The sequence below is a fragment of the Plasmodium vivax genome, chromosome 14 (assembly GCF_000002415.2).
Source record: "Plasmodium vivax chromosome 14, whole genome shotgun sequence".
NCBI lineage: Eukaryota > Apicomplexa > Aconoidasida > Haemosporida > Plasmodiidae > Plasmodium > Plasmodium vivax.
In genome coordinates this window covers 2,135,795-2,157,645 of record NC_009919.1, presented here as the reverse complement: position 1 = coordinate 2,157,645, position 21,851 = coordinate 2,135,795, and the positions used below count along the sequence as shown (strand labels likewise).

The following is a 21,851-nucleotide window of genomic DNA, read 5'->3' as shown; positions in this document are numbered from 1 at the left end:
CATTTTACCAGAAGGGAATTACCGGACGGCCTGCGGAGAGCATCCAGAGGAAGAGGCACATATTGTATAACCGTCAACGAACCATCGTTGGAAGGGACCCCTCCGCCGGCCTGTTCATTGATGTAGAGCACATACACAGCTGCGTGCACAGCTGCAACGCTGGTTATGTGCGTGTGGAGAGGCTTCTCGTGAGGCTTCTCACGCGGGAGGGGGGGGGAGCTCACCACGTTTGTCGCGAGGATTAGGGATCGTTTGCAGGAAATTCTGGACGCGTAGAGGCCCCCCTTCCGTTGGCGCAAAAGAGCTCACCTCTGGGCATACACCGAGAGAGGCACTACAGAAGCACTCTTGGAGCCCCCCCCCAACTTGCATGCGCCGCGCCAGGATGAGGGAAAAGGCGGAGGCGCACAAGCGGCCCATCGAATTCGAAGATGACGAAACGAAAAAGAAAATCCGGACAGAAGATGAAGAGTCGGTTAAGGACGCAAGAGGAGGCGAAAACGTATCACCACTACTCCCGGAACAGCAAAAGGGAAGAAATAAAAACCTAAAAAATGACGCAGAGTATATTGAGTTTCTGAAGAAGGAAGCCCGAAGGAAGTACCTCAAAGAAAGGGAGAGGGAAAAGCTAGACGTCACGAAGAAGCTACTGGATGATGAACTCCTTTACAGCACAATTAAATTGGAGGGGAAGGAACTTAAAGAATTGGAGCTGTCCAAAAGGATCTACGATATAGCTAAAGAAAACATAAAGTTAAGGGAAAAGCTAAAGGAAAATTATTACCTCTTCCAGGAAGATTTCGACAAGGTAGATGCATCGAACAAAGGAGCCGATGCTGATGCGGCGCAAGTGAGAGAGGGGAAGGGAGACCCTTCCGCGTATAACTATGATGAGCAGATAATCAGCAAGGGGATTTTAAAATTCGGTTCGGGGGTGCCGATAAGTGAAGGCATTAAAAATGACTTCGTGTTTGAGGACGACTTGGCAAATCGGAAGAGCGCAAAAAGGGAGGAATGTGAGAAGCACAAATACGAAAGGGAGAAGGAAAGAAAAAAGAAGAAGAAAAGGAGAAGCGACAGTGGTAGTGCTGTCGGTAGTGCGGTTGGTAGTGCGGTTGGTAGTGCGGTTGGTAGTGCGGTTGGTAGTGGCAGCGGCCGTGGGCGAAGGCATAGGGGGGAGAAGAAGCGCGAGGACAAGAGCGCCCCTTCCAGCGGGAGAGCCCATTCAGATAGGGGCGCCCACAAGGGTCATAGGCACCACCGGGCGAGGGAGAGGTCGAGCAGGGGGAAGAGGAAGAAAAAGGGAAGCGAGAGTGGCGAAAGTGGCGATAGTGGCGGTGGCGATGGCGGCGACGATGGCAGCGTTGGTGACGACTGCGCTGACCGCGCAGACCGCGCTCATCGTGCTCGCCCATCTCACCGCTCTGAAGGCAAGCGGAACGGAAAGGGGCTGACGGACGTGGTCGAGTTCGTGCACCTGGAGAGCCTCTACGGAATGGACGAGAAGGAAAAGGAGCTGCAGAGGCTGTTCGAAGACATAAAAAGGAAGAAAGAAAAAAAAATGAAGAAAATAATCGACGACAGGAAGAGGCTGCCCATATATAGCTACCGATACGACATTTTAAAGGCCATCAAAAATAATAAAATTTTAATTCTGGTTGGAGAAACGGGGAGCGGAAAAAGCACGCAGTTAACGCAGTACTTGCACGAGTGTAAGTACCATCTGTATGGAAATATAGTCTGTACGCAGCCCAGGAGAATCGCCTGTATAGCCATAGCAAATAGGGTGGCCGATGAAATGAATGTAAGAGTGGGAAAGGAAGTTGGCTACGTTATTCGATTTCAAAATAAAACGAGTGATTCCACGAAGATCGTTTACATGACGGATGGGATGTTCCTGCGTCTCCTGTTATATAACCCTACGTTGGATGACATTTCGGTGTTAATAATTGATGAAGCTCACGAACGGGCATTACATACAGATGTGATCCTTCCTATAATAAAGGACATTTGCAATTTTAGGGAAGACATACGGGTTATCATATCGTCTGCCACTCTAGACGCCGAGAAAATTTCCACCTACTTTAACTGCGCCCCTATATTTTATGTGCCTGGTAGGAAGTATAACGTTGATATTTACTACACTATAAATAATGAGAGCAATTATTTGTCCGCCATTGTGATCACCATTTTGCAGATTCATGTGACGCAGGAGAAGGGGGACATTTTGGTTTTCCTTCCCGGTCAGTTTGAAATCGAGCTGGTGCAACAGGAGCTGGAGAATAAGCTGGGCGAGCTGGCCCCCAGGTTTCGCAACATGATGGTTTTGCCCATTTATTCTTCCCTGCCTGTGGAGCAGCAGGCGCGGATATTCGAGGACGTGGCGGATGAGGACAACGCGAAGGGGGACGCCCCGGAGGGCGGCGACGGGGGGGCGCCCGGTGAAGCGGAAAAAATTGAGGCGGCCCAGTGTGAAGCGGCAAATCTCGAGGCGGCCCAACCGGGTGAGCTCGCGCCGGCCAGCCAGCCCAAGCGAACCATGCGGAGGGGCACCCGAAAAATTATCCTGTCAACGAACATTTGCGAAACGAGTATCACCATAGATAACATCGTGTACGTGATTGATTCGGGTCTGTGCAAGCAGAAGGTGTATAATCCCAACTCGGGGGTCGAATCCCTGGTAACCTTGCCATGCTCCAAAGCGTCTGTAAATCAAAGGACCGGTAGAGCAGGTAGAAAACAAGACGGGAAGTGCTTTCGGCTGTTTACGAAAAAGTCCTTCATCGATTTGAATGATAACTCAGTACCAGAAATTCAACGGTGTGAAGTGAGCAGTATGATTTTGTTACTAAAAAGTCTAGGCATGGATGATATAATAAATTTCGATTTTTTAGATCCTCCTTCCCCGGTGGTGATAATAAAGGGTTTAGAACTTCTCTACTCCTTGGGTGCACTAAATGATGAGGGGAATTTAACCAAAACGGGGAGGAAGATGGCTGAATTTCCTACAGATGTGAAGTCAAGCAAAATGATTCTGTCCGCATCTGACAAGTACAATTGTGTGGAGGAGGTTCTATGCATCACGGCTATGCTGACTCATGCGAATAGCATTTTCTACGTTCAAAAGGGGAAGGAAAAAGAGGCAGAAAATGTGAAGAAGATGTTTACCATAGAAGGTGGTGGAGATTTCCTCCTCCTCCTAAACATATATAAGCAGTGCGAGGAGAACAACTTCTCCACCTCCTTCTGCTACGATCACTTTTTGCAATACCATACGATGATAAAGATTAAGGATATTAAAACCCAGCTGGTGAGTATTTGCGAAAAAATCGATTTGCCTAGTAGCTCTTGTGGCATTCAGAATCATGAAGCCATATGTAGCCTTAAGAAGTGCATTGTCAGTGCCTTCTTCACCAATGCTGCTCTACCCGTTAGTAAAAATGAACTTAAAATTATAAAGCTCAATCATGTCGTTAGCATATACCCCAACTCGGTGCTTGCCAAGAAGAACATCATGGAGGAATATAAAAACGCCTGCATTATTTTTTACGAAGTTATTAAGATTAATAAGTCCTACGTACGCCACAACATCCCTGTTAGTAAGGACATGCTCTACGAGATCGCGTCGTTCTACTTCCTCGGCAAGATTGCCTGATCGTTTTGGTGGAGGGACCTCACCATCGCTGCGGAGTGAGTAGACATGGGGACAGCCCGCCAGGCAGCTTTGCAGCAGAGGGGTGCATCCCAAATGTGAGCATAAACATATACATACGTTGAGGCGGCGTGCCACCAGGATGTGTAGAAAAAAAAAGAGGAACCCAAAGTGGACAGTGGAAATAGCCCCACTACTTGGGTAAGTCCCCTTTTTTTTCCCTTTTTACACGAAAGGGGTGCACACCCCCAGCACATCTGCTCTGAGTTAGGCGCTGCAAGGGGGAGGTACGCCCACCGATGTGCCCACCCCCGCTTGCAAGTGCCCACTGTAAAATGGTTGCTCGCAAAATGTGGATTGCCGACCCAAATGGTGTACCCACCTAACACGTGCGTATCTTGTGAAACCCGCATGACATGCACATCCCTATGACGGTTCTGATGCGTCAGTCTAAGCACCTATTGGTGAGCATTTTCCTTCTCAGAATATGCCCGTCGTTCGAATTGGCTAGGATGATTTAGTTTCTATTCGTTTATGTCCTCTCGTCGATTTTATTATTTTTTTTTTTTTTTTCTTTTTTTGAATAGAGCTCATTCGAAGAGGGGAGAGCGCGAATTGGGGGCATTGCCACGCGTGCATACGCGCAGGCCTGCTCGTTCGCCATTTTACAAATTTCAACACGTTTGCCCCCGCACAGATACGCCTCGTTCTACGTACATGCAGTGAATTTTACTCGTAGCATTTTTTGACCGCCAGCGCCGCTTCTTCCCGCCATTTTCAAGTTTGTCAAAGAGTACCCCTCATTTGCAGTCGCCGCGTTGCACATTCGTATGCACATGTATTGGCACACACCGGCGCAGTAGCAACTTGCCTTTTTTTTTTTTTGTGTGTTCATTTGTTCAATTTTACGTTTGTTTTGCGTTTGTTTTAGTTGTTGAAGTGTGGGCGCTCTGAATTGAAAAAAGTCATAAAGACAGACAGTTAGGGACAACATTTGACGCGAATATCGGTCCACTCCCCGCCTCATAGGTACTGGTATGAACGCGCGATTGGGGACAGAGCGGCCAATTCTTTTTCACTCATATGGTGATATGTGCGCAGTGGACTTTGCACACACTACATGTGTTGCGCAGACGTATATAAATTTTTTTTTTTTTTTTCTTCTTTTTAACAAACGTAAACTTGCAAAGATGAAAAGCGTGCGTAAAGAGCTGTCTATCGGTGGGGTAACTTAAGCTGGGTTATGCGCCTCTCTGGCGCCTCTTCTGCATCTGATGCGTGTGCCAAACATGCGTTTTGCCTTTTTTAAAATAAAAGCTGGGTCAAATTTAATTAGTTTCGACTGAGTTATCATAAATTAAAAAACGTCAAAAAATTATGAAGTGGGAAAAGTTCGCATTTTTTTGCTAAATGGCGCGCGCAATGAGTAAATACGCACACGTGAGTCTACACATGCGGGGAGGTATCAGTCCTAACAAAATGGGCTGCACTCACAGGAGCACTAATGTCACCATCGACTTTTTATGCCCTAGGAAGCTGGAGAAAAGAACTACGCAACACACTCACCGCACGCGGTATAGTGTGTATATTTTACTTTAAAAAAAAAAAAAAAAAGAGGAAGTGCAATTGGGGGGGAATTCCTTTGCCTGATCTTCCTACCTCCCCATTTTCCACAAACACATGCATTATTTTTTTTTTTTTTTTTCCACCCAATTTAGTACTTATACTTGGTCGAGTAATCCTTGGGCGATATAACCAACCCTCTTCCCTTTCTTGCACCCCTAAAAATGGTTTCAACGATGTCAATAAACTCCTGCTTATTATTCATGGGCCAGTTAATTTTGTTGTTGTTCCCTGTGCCTAAATCTATCATCATATGTTTGTTGCGATAAAAGAACATGACGGAAACTGGGTCATACAGCTCGTACATGGTGTTAAATTCGGGTACCTCAGTTATATCTACCAAATATATTACGCAGAAATTTTTTATATCTTCAGCAACTTTGTATAGTAATTCATCCATTTTCATGCAGTCGGGATCGTAATCATGGCCGAAGCGGATGCAAACGAGCCTTTCTTCCTCGTTTATTATCGCCTGGTCAACGGCCCAGCCGCTGTTTAAGTGCTGCAGCATGAACGACATTTTGGCGGCGGAGAAAGTGGGTACACGGGCTGGCAAGCAGTTCGAGGCAATTGCGAGCGAGGGGGGTAGAATTTTCCACAGCGCTGCTATGTTGCTAAAAAATTGCCAAACAGTTACCCAACGGTTGCTAAAAGGCTGCAAAAAAAATTGCCTCAATTTTGCCGCAAATCTGCCGCAAAACGCTGCCACATCGTATGAACGCCTCACGCAGTGCGCGAACGCGCCATCATAAAGAGAACAGTTTGCAATAACGCTGTTACTCCAAATGGTGCTTAACTGTTCGCACTGCGCACTTTTGCTGACCCAGCGAAAACGAACACGTCAATGTAAAACCGCACATTTGCCCTTTTCTCCAGCATCAGAAAATACCCCAAAGTGGCAGTCACGCTGTGCCCCCTTCGTGATTGCCAACTGGGGATGAACAGCCATTTTGTGAACGATGTTTTACCTGAACAACGGCCCAAAAAAAAAAAAAAAAAAAAAAAAAATAGCAAGCAAATGAACAAACAAATAGCTGTTTAGAATATTCACATTAATGCAAAATAAACATAAAGTTGGTTAAAAAAAAAAACGGAAAAAATCTACATACACATTTGTACGTACAGCCCTATCGCATAACCACCACATGGCGACAACTTATGTGTAATGTAAGTTTTTTTCTTAACACATTTTGAATGGTCTTCGTCCCCCTTTCAACAATCGTGTGTGTATATATGCCACATTGCACATTTTTCCCCTCTACTGGTTTGTTTACGATGTCATACTGCCTAAGCGTGTTCACAAAAAGGACTAAATTGGGATGAAAGAGCTTGCCGAAATTGACGCACGGAACAATGAAATGGTCCGCGTGCTGTGTGTGTAACAGCTGGGGTGAGTTCTTTTTAAAAATGCATTAATCTGTGGGTTGAAAGGAAAGGAACTTCATCGAATTGGGCGAACATTCCGCATTGTGACCAATTGGGGCGAATCAAACGAATGGCCGGAAGGGGCTGCCGACCAAGCAAGCAGCCCAAATTTAACGGCCAAACAACCATTTTTAATTTATAGACAAAATTGGTTGACCCGCAACTGCACAGCTTTCAGTGCAAACTGTCTTAAGAGTGAAAGAAAAAGGGGAACATATCATTATGCCCTGCAAAGGCTCTTTTCACGAAATGCTTCTTAAATTGCGTTTTGCGAATGTAACGCTTCAGTCGCGGTTTTGCTGTGCATTTTTTTTTTTTTTTGTTTTTTCTTTTTTTTTTAAATTAACGTAAATTCTTATATGGCCAATTAAACAGCTCTACAATAACATAAAAAAAAAGTATAATTCCCAGTTTTTATTCCATTTGCAGCTTCTTTTTTCCATTCGGTGGGAAACATTGTCTTCATGAACTTAAAAGTGTACCCTCCCTCTCTCCCTCTCCCTCTCTTTTTTTTTTTTTTTTTTAAGCTCGCGCGAAATGGAAACCATTTGCATTAAGAAAAAAACGTCATGAGCAATTTGCGATGGACCTTATTTCCTCCACGTTAGCAGTTTAACCGATGATGGCTTTGGAAATCCTGTTAAATGGCACCAATTTGCGTGACACTGTTCAGCTGGCACATGTGTATATAGTATACGTGTAAACATGCAACTATGTATACATGTGCATGTGTATATTTGCCCATCCACATGACAGATACACCTTAAGGTGTGCCCCGCGCTCGCTTAAAATTCAGGGGAAATTTTCCCGCGCGACAGCAAAAAAAAAAAAAAAAGCTTGGCTAAAAGGGGGGACAAACTGTCAAATGGCATATCCACAAATGTGTACGCGCGTTTGGGCTAAAACAACTGCAACATTTTAACACCTTCTCACTTCCGTTAATGAAAAAATGTCCTCGCAGAAGTGGAAAAAAAAGGAAACTGCGAATGTGCAACAAAACAGCCGTTTCATGCGTACTTTTCGATTAAATTAATAATGTGTAGAGCTGCCCGTGTAACCATTATTTGCGTTCGCGTAAAATGTGTAGAACTGCGCAATGCAACGAATTAAAATGCACATGTGAGTTTTTCGCGCCACTCCATTGGTAGTAAGCATTATTTTATTTTACTGTTTTTTTTTTTTTTTTGCCTTTTCGCTCGAAGTTGTCACTATATTTGCGCAAACACGTGCATATATTGTGTGCACACATGCGTATGTGTGTGTACGTGTATGTACATATAACCTGCGCAAGGAACACCCTTCGGGGGAGTCCCAGTTCAGCACTCTGAAGTAAGGGTAAGGGGGCCACACATTTATACACGCACAGCCCTGTTAACCATAATGGTTGGATGCCCCCCCATCCATTTGTTCCCTCCTCCGTCGTGAGTTCATTTCGCACGCTCCTTTGTGAAAATGAATATAAAATGGTTACCAAATATATCTCTTCTTAATTATAAGAAAAAAAATGGAAAACAGAAATTTGTGAGGAGCCGCAAACGGTTTCGTACCATAACATGGAAATACACCAAAACGATTGGGCCCTTTGCTTCGTTTATATACATATTTAACCAGAGCATAGGATCAGGTAGGCGGCCTTTGAGAGGTGGTGCGCGGTTGTCTGGTTTGGGTGGCAGCTGGCGTAGGCCTCGCAACAAAAGAGAGGCGTAAAAAAAGGGGGAAAAAAAAAGGGGAAAACGGAACGATTAGCAGAGTGAGCCAAATGATAAGCTTCCTAGAAGCCACACCGAAGGGCCTCATAACCCCCCACCACCACACGCACACAAAAGTCTCTACTCACGAAGTGGCGCCCCTTTCACTCACATTCGCAGGCCTATTTGACATTCCAAGCCTAATAGATGAAGTAGGATGGATCCCAGTAATTTTCGGAAACCTGTTCGTCTGCTCAGTGGCCGTTTTTTGCAGCCTGATGATATTAAGAGCCATGACGATGATACCGAAGAACAAAAATTTCGAGCAGAGAATAGAGTACAGCGCAGTTATAAAATATTTCATGTCGAATAAAAAATATAAATTTGTCTCCTTTCTCTACCACTTGGGAAATTTATGTAATAATATTTGTGGAATACTTGTCATATCAAAGATCGTAGACATTTTCATTATAAAATTATTTGGAAGTACCATTTTATTTCAAGTTTATCCCCAAATAAAGGTATCAAAATGTTCTCTTTCCCTTTTGGATACCATGTACAATGGTTATTACTACTCCAGCACGGGGCACTACGAAACGGTGGTCATCGGGGGGGTGACCATAGGCTACATCATCAATGCAATTATATGTATACATTTATCATCCAAAGGGTTGGAAGAAACTATAAATTATCAGTATGTCGTTTTTATGATTTTTATGACGTCTTTTTTGTATCTCTCCGTTTCCTCCACCATATATTTGCTCTCCCAGAATTATGTGGACCAAAATGGGACACTCAGCAAAGTGGACGTGCATAACAATTTGATATTAAATAGGGCCCATTTAGAAACTGATTTGGTGAAAAATTATCTCAAATATAAAGACATAAATCATGTGAAAAAAAATCCCCAGTTGTGTAGAGCTGATCCGTTTTTTGATCGGTGCCCAGTTAAGGACCAGTTTGGAAGAAACCCCTTTTCAGTGGAAAGTGGAGAAAATGAAAGGGTGGTTAGGAGCAGTCATGTTTGGGGAAACCTCCAGAGGGAGGTACAGAGGGAGGTACAGAGGGGGTCCCTACACAGAAGAGGCAAAACATTCAGCTGCTCCTGTCTTTCGCTAAACCCTTTGTACCAAAAGAAGGCATACATTTTCCGCAACAGTATTTTTTACTTCACCGTTTCCAGTTGCTCATACGGGATGAATGCCAAAAAGGCTGCCTCGCTGCGGCATTTTTATTCGGTGTACAAAATTTATCACTCACTGGAGAGAAGCGGTGGGGGAGTTGCAAGTTGGAACGGGGCCGAGTGGAGACACTCCAAAGGGGAGGAGCGCAAAGGGGCGGATCGCCAACGGGAGAGGCGCAAAACGGACGAACAGAACAATCGCGAAGGGGGCAAATTTAGCGGGGCGCGCTACCCTAACGGGGGGGAAGAAGCGCAGAAGCAAAACAAAATGTTCTTTACAAATTTGTACCACATGATAAGCAGGATAGAAGGAATAAAAAGCTACTGCATGGGAAAAACCTTCGCCAATTTTATCGATTCTTACGGATTCGTGAGTAACATCCCCTCATGGGGAAATGAAATAACGGATGATGTAAATGTATCCAAAGCTATCTGGCTCACAGTCATTTTGAGCAGTATTTTCTACTTCATATTTGGCCTCATATTTTGCCTGAACAATTCGTTTCAAAATATTAACACCTCAGTTTTGTACCTCTTTAACTTCGTCGCTGTAGCCCCTAAAGTCATCACGGGGTCTATATCCATGCGTTATGATTTAATGAATTTGGACATCTGCTCCGATAACGCCGCTTTTTTTTTTGGATGCATCGCGCCCTTTTTATCCGCATGGATATTTTCAAATGGCATCATCTTCTCAGATGCGTTTAATTATACAAGTTTAATTTGCGGCCTCTTTTGCAATTTTCTGTCTCCCGCATTTGCCTACATATCCGCATGTGAAAGCAACAAGTCCTTTTACAAAAACCCATTAAGAAAGTATACAATTGTGAACAGGAAGAAGACCGTTTTTTCCAGCAGCTCGGACATTCGAAGGGCTCTGGGGAATATAATCGACACGTTTGACGACGAGGAGGGGGAGAAGCACGCAGTGGAGGACAGCGACGAGAGGGATAAGAAGTGGAGGGGGGGAGACAATTATCAACTGCGAGGTCGCGGTGAAGAGCAGGAGGAGGACGCGGAATTAGAAGCAGAATTCGAAGCGGGATTGGACGCGGGAGCGGCACTAGGGTACAGGAGATCCTTGTCCCTAAATCGGTACGCCAGTCAGAGAGAATCAAAATTTTCTTCCATTAGCAGAAGCTCTTACTTCAAATTTGTAAGCGGAGAATGCCTACCGAAAAGCTACTCCAAGGGCAGCACTGGGCAGGACTCCCTATCGGAGAGAAACTCAAGTGATTTTAAATTTGCAAATAATTATGACGGCAGTGGGGGGGTACACACACATGGAGACACAGCAGAAGAGCAGCCATTTCGCATAAAGGGAGATGGCACCAGCAGTAGTGCTCTTTTGGGAAAAAATGGGAAGAAGAAGAAGAAAAAAGGCGTGATGTTTTCTGACGAAATAGAGGAGTGCTCTTCACGGGAAAATTTCAAGTCCAAAAGGGGTTGCAGTTATGGTGAAATTGGAGGGGAAGAGGAGGCCACTCTGGGTAGCGATCGATGTACAAAGGGGAGCCACTCGAACGATAGGGACATTTGTGGAGAAACAGAAGAGATGCCCTTTTTGAAGCAGAGCAGACGAACAAACCAACGTGACGATACATGGGGAAGCAGAAATAGCTCCCATGAAATTTTAGAAGATGTTAAGATGCAAGAAGTGAAAAAGGAAAAAAAGGTAAAAAAAAAATTAATGTTTTCAGATGAGGTTCAACTGTGCAGTGAGGTAGACGAAGCCGCAGAAGGGAAAAGAAAAAATTCCAAAGGAGTAACATTTGCAGAAGAGTCGAAGGAACCCGCCGTGGAGGATGCAAAGCATGCGAAAAGGGAAAAAAAGGCAATGTCGGTCTCGCTCAATGTGCAACTTTGCAGTGAAGACGTAGACGCAACGAAAAAAAAAAACAGCCAATTTGGCATAACGGTAAATGACGAAGCGGTTCCTGAAAAAAGGGGGGAACAAAGAGGAAGCCTCAATCCAGCAAGTGACCCTGAAAATGTGGCACCAAATGGGAACAGTGAGGGGCAGAAAACAAGCCTATTTGAGTGCGAACGTGGAGAAGAAACCGAGTCGGTGGAGCCTCAGAAGGGGGAGCCAGAGCCAAGTGCACCAAGCACTAGCCAGAATGAACAGCAAACTGGGCAAATTAGCAAAAAGGGATCTGCAGATTTGCATGACCAAGAGGTAGATAACCCGGTGGTGAAAAGCGTCAACCAGGCATGTCCAGCGGAAGTTTCCCCCCACTATAAAATAAACACAATAAGTAATAATGAGTGCGTAGCGAGTGGCGGAGAAAAGGCAAAACGGTGCGCAAAGGACAGTGGGGAAGATTGCGAAATTGACCCGGGCGACCAAAACGGAACAGCAGCAAATCATTCAGAAAATGAACATACGCCCGGTGCAGAGAAAGCAAAACTTGGAGAAAAGGAGGAGGAGGAGAAGAAGAAGAAAGGAGGAAACCTTCTTTGTGTCCGTTTCGAGGAACATACACAGGAAGAAACTGCCGCAACGTTGCCCGAAAATATAACCGCAAAGATTAAGAACGTCATGCAGTATGAGCGAAATTTTAGCGACTCTGCAATAAATTACGATGCGAGGAATCAAATGAAAAAACTGGAAATGAAAGGAAATGAAGTTATAAGAAAAAACAGGAGTTTCGAACAGCCAGAACAAGTCTTTAAGCGTCAGAGGGAGAAACTAAAGTCTCACTACAAATGCTCCATTTCAAATGTGCTAGGAAGTTTTGCCAATTATGATGATATAATAATACAAGGCATGGAGCACTTAGAGAGGAAGGAAATAAACGGAGAGAATCTTCTTAAGAGCACTTCAAACGGGTTCGAAGAAGAGAACGAATTGGGTCCGCCTAATGGGAACAGCTCACGGGTGGGTTCTACCAATGACAAGTCCTTTGTCGAAGACACGCTCGTTGAAGAAGCGGATGAGACGCTTAATAAGGAAAACACATTTTCCTCTTTTGAAAAGGATGATGCGGATGTTATTCCGAATGTGCTGGTACACAAAACATGCGAAAGGGATGGTGACATTGGCAAGGGCCGCGATGGAAGCAAAAGGGAACCCTTTTCGGAGCATATTCAACAGGTGCAAGCAACCGAAACAGGGAGCTTCGACCATGCTGCCATGGGAGGAAGGACGTATAGCATTCATTTGAGGAAAGAAAACTCAAAGGATGACGAAATTTTAATTAATAACCTGAAAGATTTAAGTACAGAGCAGGGGTTAAACAAGAACAGTTTGCAACCAGGGCAGTCGTTACACGTAAGCCAAATGGGAAACCCTACTGGGGGACACTCACAAAAATTTCCTTTCGATGATGCGTTTATTTCTAAACATTCCAACAATCGTGAGGCTAACATGAATATGTGCAAAATAAATCTGCTAATAAATAACACCAGCTATAGAGATGAACGAGACGCGCTGCTTAAGCATTCCAAGTCGGATGCACTAGCGGGGGAGAAGCACCATAAGATGAGTGCCCTTTCAACAGAACAAGGTGAAAATACCCATAATGAACAGAATTCCCCACCTTTGGGAGAGCACAAAGAAGATCCGCATCTGCTTTCATTTTCATTTCGAAACAATTTTAACAAACAAAAGTGTGCATCGTGTGAAATTATATCGCTACCTGAGCATGCTACCATTCCGCAAAGAAAAATGAAAACTTTAAACTACCAGGACTCCGTTAACGAGATGGATACCGCCAATGAGCTTCACAAAAAGAACACCCTTTTTGTTAGGCAACGGAAAAAATTAAAATCCTCCTTTCATGCAAACGGGGATATGATAACAGGAAATCATAAAGAAGCAATACACAAAGAACAAATTAACGAATTTCGAAAACAGATAAGCAAAGAATCGTGCATACTTAACTACTACGATGATGAGAAATGCACAGACGTAGCGCAAGGGGAGGCCTGTCAAATGGGTGAAGAGAAGCTGGATCAAGTGGTTACCAAAAAGAAAGTTGCAGAAAACAAGGCAGAGTTAGAAATACCAATACTACATATAATGAAATCGTATGAAGGGCAAGCGGCATCCCCTGACGTAGATGTGGCGGTGAAAGATTCGGTGGAACCAAAATCCAAGGGGGACCCGAGACGAAAAACGTGCTACAAATTTGCGGACATTTCGAAACTGATGAGTGACATAGATCTGGGTGAATTCGATTCTGCAGAGGGTGAGATGGTAGATGGGGGGCATCACACCGTGGTAGACAGGAATGAGGCAATGCAGGGCGAAGATAAAGCAGATCACTTCTCAACCCCAGCAAATGATACAAATTTGAAATCTGATGAGCGTGTTAACTTGAGCGAGGAAAAGGACCCATCCGCAGAAACCGAAAAACCAGATGTTGTAAAAAAACTCGAAAGAATATACTCCGCATTGTCAACTAAATTGCACTCGGAAGATCCAGAAATGTGCACAAGTGATGACCATGATCATACGGACTGTGTTGATTTTCGCTGTTTTAAAATTATAGACAATGTTAGCCCTGTTAAATATTACTACAATGCCTTCCATAGGAGTAAAATTTTGGACTCGAAAAAATATGACCATATTTATTCAAACGACTATATGATAGATGACAAAACGAATATGGACCACCTGTGCTCCATTTTCTTGTTTGGAAATCCTTTGGAAAGAAGTGAGGAATGCGCGGATGGTAATAGCGGTGGTAATGGCAATAGCAATAGTAATAGCAATAGCAATAGTAATGGTGATGGTAAAAAAGGCGTGGGCGCAGGTGACGAGCAGACAGACGCGACTAGCGATGCTCAGAACGAAAGGCTGAACCAAGACAGGGGCGAGTCTGCTGCTACTTTTGAGGACCAAAAAGAAGACACTTCCTCCACATCAGGTTTGTATGAAGAAAAGGGTCCTCTTATTAAACGGTCCTTTTCTGGAAGCTTAGAAAGTCACAGTGAAATACTCAAGAGATGTATATTTGAAAAAAGTGACCTAAGCGGCGGCAGCGTTCTTTCTCGAAGGAAGCCCAACATAAAATTTAGCCTCAATGAGGAAATTATAAACACGGAGGTACCAAAAAAGAGGAAAAGAAAAATAAACCATGTAAAGCGTAAAACTTAAGTGGCACGAAAATGCACTTACAGCCCGCTTGCGCATTTTAGATGATGCATTGTGTCATCATAATAGCTCTTCGCCTACGTCGGGCGGTGGAGGCTTCCCTTTCCCCCTATACACGCACATATATACACATATACATATGTACATATACGTATATTTTTATTTTTTCCCCTTTTGAAGGAGTTAAACGACATATTTCGCACCAACGACATCGTTGGGGACGCAAGGAAAAGCTCTGACAAAATAGAAGTCATGAAAATTAGGATCCACGTGTACCCAGCCCTTCTCCAAAAATACCACGTAGAAACAACTTACTTGTTACTGGGGTGTCTAACCGTTTTTTCGTTCGTCGGTATTATAACCGATTTTTTATTTGGCTAACTGTGAAAATGTGAAACTGCGAATCCCGCGCTTTCGAAGTTTCCTCCTAAGCGCGCCTTGGCACATGCACAAGATGTATAAGACGCATACGACTTATAACGCGCGTTATCTTACATTTTGAATTACTTTACTTTTTCCAGGCAACATCCGCTGATTCTAACAGTTGGCGCGCTTCGTACAGCTGCCAATCTCGTGTGTACCAGATTTTACACCCTTTGTTTTTTAGTTTTTATTTGCATATATATACACATGTCATTTATGTGTGTGCGCGAGTTATTCACCCTTCTAGTGGGCAACTTCTCCCATTTCCGCGTCTACCTTTTTTACGGCAAAATGGTAAAAATTTTGAACAATTGTGTATGTTTAGTCATCTGCATGTCGTTTTTTATTTTTTTTTTTTGTCGTGTTATTTTATTATTTTCTATTTTTTTTGGTATAAAATTTGACAGCGTGGTGATTTCGTTTTTTCGTGTCACGTGCAAACGTTTCCGCGTCCATAACTCGTGACGCCAAATATTTTTGAATTCAATGAAAACTAGTTTATTTGTCCTTTTTTTTTTTAACGCCTTAGTTTGATAAAAAAGGCAAAGAAAAAAATAGAAATAAATTTTTTTTAAATACCTCCTCACGCTGCATTTACAACGTCATTTAACTGTAGAATTCGATATAAAACGGTAAGAAGTCAAATGTGACTTTTGGAAAATTTCCTTTTTCCACCTAAGGTTCATTTTTTTCATTTATTTCGCATTTAGGATGGGCGTACACCCAGTTAAAAATTTGTAATTTTGCCGGTTAAGTTAACAAACATTCACCACTTCCGTGTGATGCATTTTTTTTTTTTTTTATACACATGTACAATTCATTAAAGGTGAACTCTATCACAAATTCTACGCAAAAATGGGTAAATAAATGCGCTTATTTGTCAGCAAAAAGGAAGAAAATTCCAATCTACACTTTTTTTTTTTAAATTGCAATCCTTTTTCAATCCCTTTATAACATGTATTAAGCGCAAACGTTATGTCAGACAGATACTATTGCAACGCCTTGAACATTTTTCTTATTTTATGCGCATTTTCCGTGGATTGCCAACTGGGTAAGCGTGAAATAGTAAAAAGTCATTTTGTTTATAACGCACGCTGACCACGGTATAAGATGAACGCATTGTACAAAATTGTAAAAGGAGCAATATCTTTTTTATTTTTTCTTCATTTTCATCATAATATGATTCACTCCTTCGTCATAAAATTTATTTAATATATACACATATTGTCCTCTTTAAAAAAAAAAAAAAAAGACAAAAGAAAAGAAAAGAAATTAACCTTCTGCATATTGTTTAACCAAAGGAATTTATCACACGTAGGATAAATTATTTAACGCTATTGTGCCTATTTAACAATTAAGGAAAATTTTCCTTTTTAATTAAAAACGTCAAGGTCATGTATGTATAATTTTTTTTTTTTTTTAAATGCTAAAGGGAAGAACAGATAAAGATAAATTGTATAATCTTTAAAATGGGCTCAAAAGACAAAGATAGTTTGAAATTAAAATATAAAATATTAAGCATATCATCCAATGATAAAGACCATGATGTTACGAACCTACTAAAAAACACAGGTGGGGAAATTTATAAACCATGGCTAAGCGAAAAGAATTGTATATACCCCCAAGAAATTATTTTACAAATCAAATCATCCAAAATAAAATATTTAGAATTTTTGTCTCATGAATATACCATTAGCAAGAAAATTGAAATTTTTGTGTCAAACGATAATAAGGATTACTTGAAAGCTGGTTTCTTCAGATTTAATGACAACACTTCAACAAGCTATTGTGCTAGAGAACTGAAATATGTGTATTTACCATGCACTATAAAATGTACGTTTATCAAATTAAAACTTTATAGTCCATATAGTAACTATTTAAACACTCATGCACAAGTTGGACTGTACTACATCAACATAATTCCTGAAGAAATGCCATTGAAAATTATGTCTGAAATAACTCCTGCATTTCTTAAGCTAACATCTTTAGCGTATAGCAGAAATGAAGGCTATAATGATAATATGGTAAATATTAAAAAAGCGCTGTTAAGAAAAAAAGGAGGAAATGTACATAGGTTCAACATCACCGATAGTAATATTGTAGACAAATTTTCAGATGGGGAGACTCATCGGGGCAGTTTCAAAAGGTCATATTCTAAAGGTGATAAAAATAAAATCAATTGTTTATATGAAAAATTAGAGAATAAAATAAAGTGCTTCGAAAAATTAAAAGGAGAATGTGTTGCAAAAGAAGAGTACCACGTGGCAAGTGAACTTAAAAAAATTGTAAATCTTTTTATTTTTTTAAAAAATGTAATCACGTTTTTAAAGGAGAAAAAAAAGAAGTACGTTAAAGAAGAAAATTATGGAAAAGCTAAAAGGCTAAAGGAGAAAGAAGTAAAGATAAAAATTATAATCAAAAATATAGAAGAACTAAAAATTGTAGATGACTGTTCCAGAAAATGGTACTATGAATGGCTATCTCTCTACTACAAAGAACTCGAATTTTACGAAAAAGAGATAAATAAAATTATGTCTAGTGAAAATATAAAAATTATAAAAAAAAAATCTGGGCTTTTTGATCAGTATAATACTAAAAATTATAACGGTCTAGATTTAAACAACGTCCTTATATTAATATGTAGCGATGATGAAAAGAAAAGAGAATTGGGCTTTGACTTATCCTACAAACCATTCGAAGATCATGGTAAAAGAAATAAAAATTTTTGGCATAATAATATAGAACCCTTGTGCTTAATTATTAAAAGAGGAATATCAGATCCATGTTACAACATATTCATAAAAAGTGTTGTCACTTTGGAAAAAATGCTAATTTGGTTCCAAGATTATTTTGTTAAAGTGGACAACATAGATGCTGATAAATCTAATAGCAAAAGTGCAAAATACATAAAATGCATAATTTCAGCACTTTTGAAACGTCTAGATGATTCTAACCTTGACGTTGTAGATATCTGTATAAAAACAATAATGATGATGCTACATAACAATTTCATTTCTTTCAAATGTGTCTTCTCAACCATATTATCAATGTTGTTTTACCTATTTTCTGGAGACGCCACGTCAGAAATAAATGAAAAAATAATTGTTAGCTTAATGAGTTTTTACTACTCCTTGATAAATAAATATTACACATCTGTGAAAAATGACATTAATTTGAAGAAGGTGCTAGAAGTTATATCCATCTTTCTGGAAGTAGATGTTGAACCCATTAAACAAACAGCCTTGGACTTTTTTGTAAATATATACAATAGGGTGGAAAATAAAAATGAACTCTTTGAAGAGTTTTTATTAAACGTTTCATTTGATACCAAAAATCTAATAATAAATCGCGTAAATCAAGATGAAAAGGAAAAAATGAAAATGCCAATGAAGGACAGTAATGAAAAAAAAGAAATTGTAAGTGAGACACCGGAAAAAAATTGTATGTATGTAAATAATGATGAATTATTAAATAAGAATTACACAAATAATAGATATCTGAAAAAGCAAGACATTACTCCATGTGAAAACAATATCAAAAGGGTTGATGAAGCCGATAACATTAGAGACAATGTTATGGAGAGTAACAAAAGAGAATATTACTCTACTTTAGTGAAAAATACTGCTGAAAATAAACAAACAGATGGACGTTCAAAATTAACAACTGTGGAAAATAGCGATTTAAAAAAGGAAACATGCCCCATTGAAATTAAAGAACTTGAGGAGAAAACTGAGGATAAGAAAAATGAAGAAAGTGAAAAACCGCAACGTATTGATTCAACCCCGGGCAAAGAAACCAACACGGATCTTATAGCTTTAAGCGGTTTACATAAAAAGCATAGTATTGGTGAACTCGCAAAACACGAAAGCATTTCAAAAGGGGAACTAAATAATAATATTGTAAAAAAGGAAAAGGCAAAGCATGAAGGAGAATATGTCGAAGATTTGACAAAGACTGACGAGAACGATGAAGCTGATGTTCCTGCTTTCACATGTAAATATTGCTTTAAGACAGATGAATCTTTCACAGAAATAGGTTTAGAAAAGCATTGGATTAAAAAATGTCCCATGCTGTGTACCTGTCCAAATTGTTTTTTGATCGTTGAATTAGTTGTCATTCATGATCACTTTTTATCCGAGTGTTCACATAGTTATTTGTATGAAACGTGTGAATACTGTAATAAAATTGTAAAGAAGAATTTATTAGATTCTCATGTAATGAGTGAATGTAGTGGTAAAAAAACTGAATTTCTTTCTTGTTATTATTGTTCACTTTGCATTGAATCTTTTGAAATAGATAAATGGAGAGCTCATTTTCTATCATGCTCTAAAAATCCTAGACTGAAGTAATAGGTCATTTTTTTTTTTCACATTAGTTGTATTCAATGAATCTTATCAATAAATAAAAGTTTTGTCTTATTTTATTTTTTTTTTATCTTTCAATTAATGTACTTCATTCACCATCGGCTGCTGTTTATGCGTTTAAAAGATTGGATTAATAATACATGTAGAACCTGACTCTTGCTCTTGTTACAATTTCAACGATAAAATAATTTTTATTAACATTGTCTTAAAGGCACAGTATTCCTTTATATTTCGATAAAACTGTGTTTATATATTAACAATTCAACAATTTAAAAAACCGAATGCATACACCATCATGTTTTTCCCAAAATTAATAAGGTTATGGATAACAAATACAAGTTCTTTCAAATGAATAATAACAGATTCTTATTTTTATCAGCATACATCTGTTACATTAAACATACGAATAAAATATAAAGGTTTTCGTTAAAATTGGACTGAACAAGTGAAAGTGAAGGATTGCGCGTATTGTTCCTTTTCGCAAGCGCAAGCAAATTGTTGCATACTTTTTTATTTTCATGTAAACGTGAATTTGTGAAAAAAATTCTGTGAAAATTATTCATTAAAGTAGTAAAACGCTCACTAAATACAGAAAACTTTAATGCGTGACGGTAAGACATATTTTTAAGATTTTAAGTAAAAATCCATGTTTATACAAAGTTCGTTTATATAGCAAAAGCAAACAAAAATGTGTATTATGCCACGGCGGTAGGAGTAAAATTACTCAATATGTACATATATATATTCTTTTTTTAATATATATAAAGCATTGACCAACGTTGGTGTAATTCATAAAAAATGTGCTGTTTTAAAAAAATGAATTATTGCATTTGGAGCAATTTTTGACACGCTTAAGCTTAAACATTGTCTACAGTCTGTAGGTGTACATTGTCTTATTCCCTTTTTTGTGTCTTTAACTACGGTATATATGTGAAGAAGAAATTAATAAAATTTATAAAGAACTAGAAGCGAAGTTTTCACTGATTGAATCTTTTTGAAAATTCGTCCATCAAGCGTAAACACGTACTAAAGTAAATGAAATATTTGTTATATGCAACATATCCCTCTTATATGTAGGTGCTAAAGTTTCTTTTCAAAATTCACTTTTCCTCAATAGTAATTTTGTCTTAAAGGAAATATATTAAAAGAGAATTCACTTGAAATAGAGGAATACCCAATTTAATTTATTATTTAAAAGACTGCCGAAAAAAGCTTAAATTAGCCGTATTGCACAATTATATGCCGTCGTGTTATACAGTCTATATGAAATATGCTTTTGAGCTCTACTTTTTTGTGCTATTCTTTAAAAAAACAGCTATAGAGAATTTCATGAAAGTGATTCTTACAGGAAGTAAACGACATTTTAATTCTTAATTCATTTAGTTAACTGTTATATGAAAACACTGCAAACGTTTAGCCAACTAACACTAACGTTAGTATTAAAATGCCCGTAACTAATATGTTTAACATTCAATATTACTGATAGCGTAATTATCACATAGACTTCTAAACTACATATAACGCATATATTGAGGATTTGTAAAGAAAAAAGTTTGTGGACAGAATGTCTTAATGAATAAAGTCTTTTCATCGTATAATTACATAATACACTGCAAAGCAACATATTTAACATTATTTGCACACATCGAAGTACTCGTATCACAATGTGTACAATTACCAATAGATTAAAATAAAGAAAGGACAATGACAATATGCACATATCAAAACAACCATAGATGTGATAAAGATCATCTTTACTTTTACGAACAATCGTGTCATTCATCGTTTAAGAAAAAAAAATTAGCATACAAAGAAGCACATTACTAAATTTACTATTAACTTCAAGGCATAAAATAATATCATTAATGTTAAAGAATTAGACAACAAAAATGTGAAAGAATAGCACTACAAAGACAAGACACTTTATTTAGATAAAAGTATAATTTCCATATAAAATAAAGAATATCATCAATATATGATTGCACATCTTATGAATACCACAAATACCTTTAGCAGGAAATCACAATTAAAAATATTATATTAATTATTTTATAATACAAGAAATGTGTTATAATATTCAGTAGAAAATATTGACACTTATTAAAAAAATATAATAAAATAAATATATGCTGTTATTTATTTTAAAAAATAAGGTAATTAATTTAAAAAATATATAATAAAAATTAACAAAAATTAATAATTAATATAAAAGATGTAACAATTTAAATTAATTAAATAAAATAATTAAAATAAATTATAATTAATTAAAAAATAAAATAATACATAATAAATTAACATTTATTATTAAATATATAAATTAAATACTATATTTATAATATAATAATATTTATTAATTTTATAAAATAAAATTTATTTATAATAAAATAATTAA

General features: G+C 39.1%; 4 protein-coding genes across 4 annotated transcripts, besides 21 other annotated features; 3 read left to right on the top strand and 1 right to left on the bottom strand.

Moving 5' to 3' along the window:
* Positions 1 to 203: 203 nt before the first annotated feature.
* On the top strand, positions 204 to 3,655 carry PVX_100525 (pre-mRNA splicing factor RNA helicase, putative; the record flags this gene model as incomplete). The annotated part of the gene is made up of 2 exons (XM_001613802.1): positions 204 to 1,097; positions 1,431 to 3,655. The coding sequence occupies exons 1-2, from the start codon at positions 371 to 373 to the stop codon at positions 3,653 to 3,655; spliced, it is 2,952 nt and encodes a 983-aa protein (XP_001613852.1). The 5' UTR covers positions 204 to 370.
* Positions 248 to 275: a microsatellite.
* Positions 1,761 to 1,815: a microsatellite.
* Positions 3,656 to 4,200: 545 nt separating the features above from the next.
* Positions 4,201 to 4,232: a microsatellite.
* Positions 4,233 to 4,795: 563 nt separating this feature from the next.
* Positions 4,796 to 4,820: a microsatellite.
* Positions 4,821 to 5,057: 237 nt separating this feature from the next.
* PVX_100520 (hypothetical protein, conserved) lies at positions 5,058 to 5,891 on the bottom strand. Its single transcript, XM_001613801.1, has one exon. The coding sequence runs from the start codon at positions 5,793 to 5,795 to the stop codon at positions 5,367 to 5,369; it is 429 nt and encodes a 142-aa protein (XP_001613851.1). The 5' UTR covers positions 5,796 to 5,891; the 3' UTR covers positions 5,058 to 5,366.
* Positions 5,114 to 5,138: a microsatellite.
* Positions 5,188 to 5,208: a microsatellite.
* A 117-nt stretch (positions 5,892 to 6,008) lies between the features above and the next one.
* Positions 6,009 to 6,041: a microsatellite.
* A 215-nt stretch (positions 6,042 to 6,256) lies between these two features.
* Positions 6,257 to 6,282: a microsatellite.
* Positions 6,283 to 7,005: 723 nt separating this feature from the next.
* Positions 7,006 to 7,038: a microsatellite.
* Positions 7,039 to 7,180: 142 nt separating this feature from the next.
* Positions 7,181 to 7,205: a microsatellite.
* A 947-nt stretch (positions 7,206 to 8,152) lies between these two features.
* Positions 8,153 to 15,053, top strand: PVX_100515 (hypothetical protein, conserved; the record flags this gene model as incomplete). Its single annotated transcript, XM_001613800.1, has 3 exons — positions 8,153 to 8,324; positions 8,569 to 14,657; positions 14,853 to 15,053. The coding sequence occupies 3 exons, from the start codon at positions 8,153 to 8,155 to the stop codon at positions 15,051 to 15,053; spliced, it is 6,462 nt and encodes a 2,153-aa protein (XP_001613850.1).
* Positions 9,945 to 10,184: a microsatellite.
* Positions 10,724 to 10,750: a microsatellite.
* Positions 12,714 to 12,739: a microsatellite.
* Positions 13,848 to 13,901: a microsatellite.
* Positions 14,246 to 14,313: a microsatellite.
* Positions 14,790 to 14,827: a microsatellite.
* Positions 14,944 to 14,967: a microsatellite.
* Positions 15,054 to 16,329: 1,276 nt separating the features above from the next.
* Positions 16,330 to 16,366: a microsatellite.
* Positions 16,367 to 16,564: 198 nt separating this feature from the next.
* On the top strand, positions 16,565 to 19,547 carry PVX_100510 (hypothetical protein, conserved; the record flags this gene model as incomplete). Its single annotated transcript, XM_001613799.1, has 1 exon — positions 16,565 to 19,547. The coding sequence occupies one exon, from the start codon at positions 16,565 to 16,567 to the stop codon at positions 19,442 to 19,444; it is 2,880 nt and encodes a 959-aa protein (XP_001613849.1). The 3' UTR covers positions 19,445 to 19,547.
* Positions 17,059 to 17,079: a microsatellite.
* Positions 17,283 to 17,310: a microsatellite.
* A 2,137-nt stretch (positions 19,548 to 21,684) lies between the features above and the next one.
* Positions 21,685 to 21,851: a microsatellite.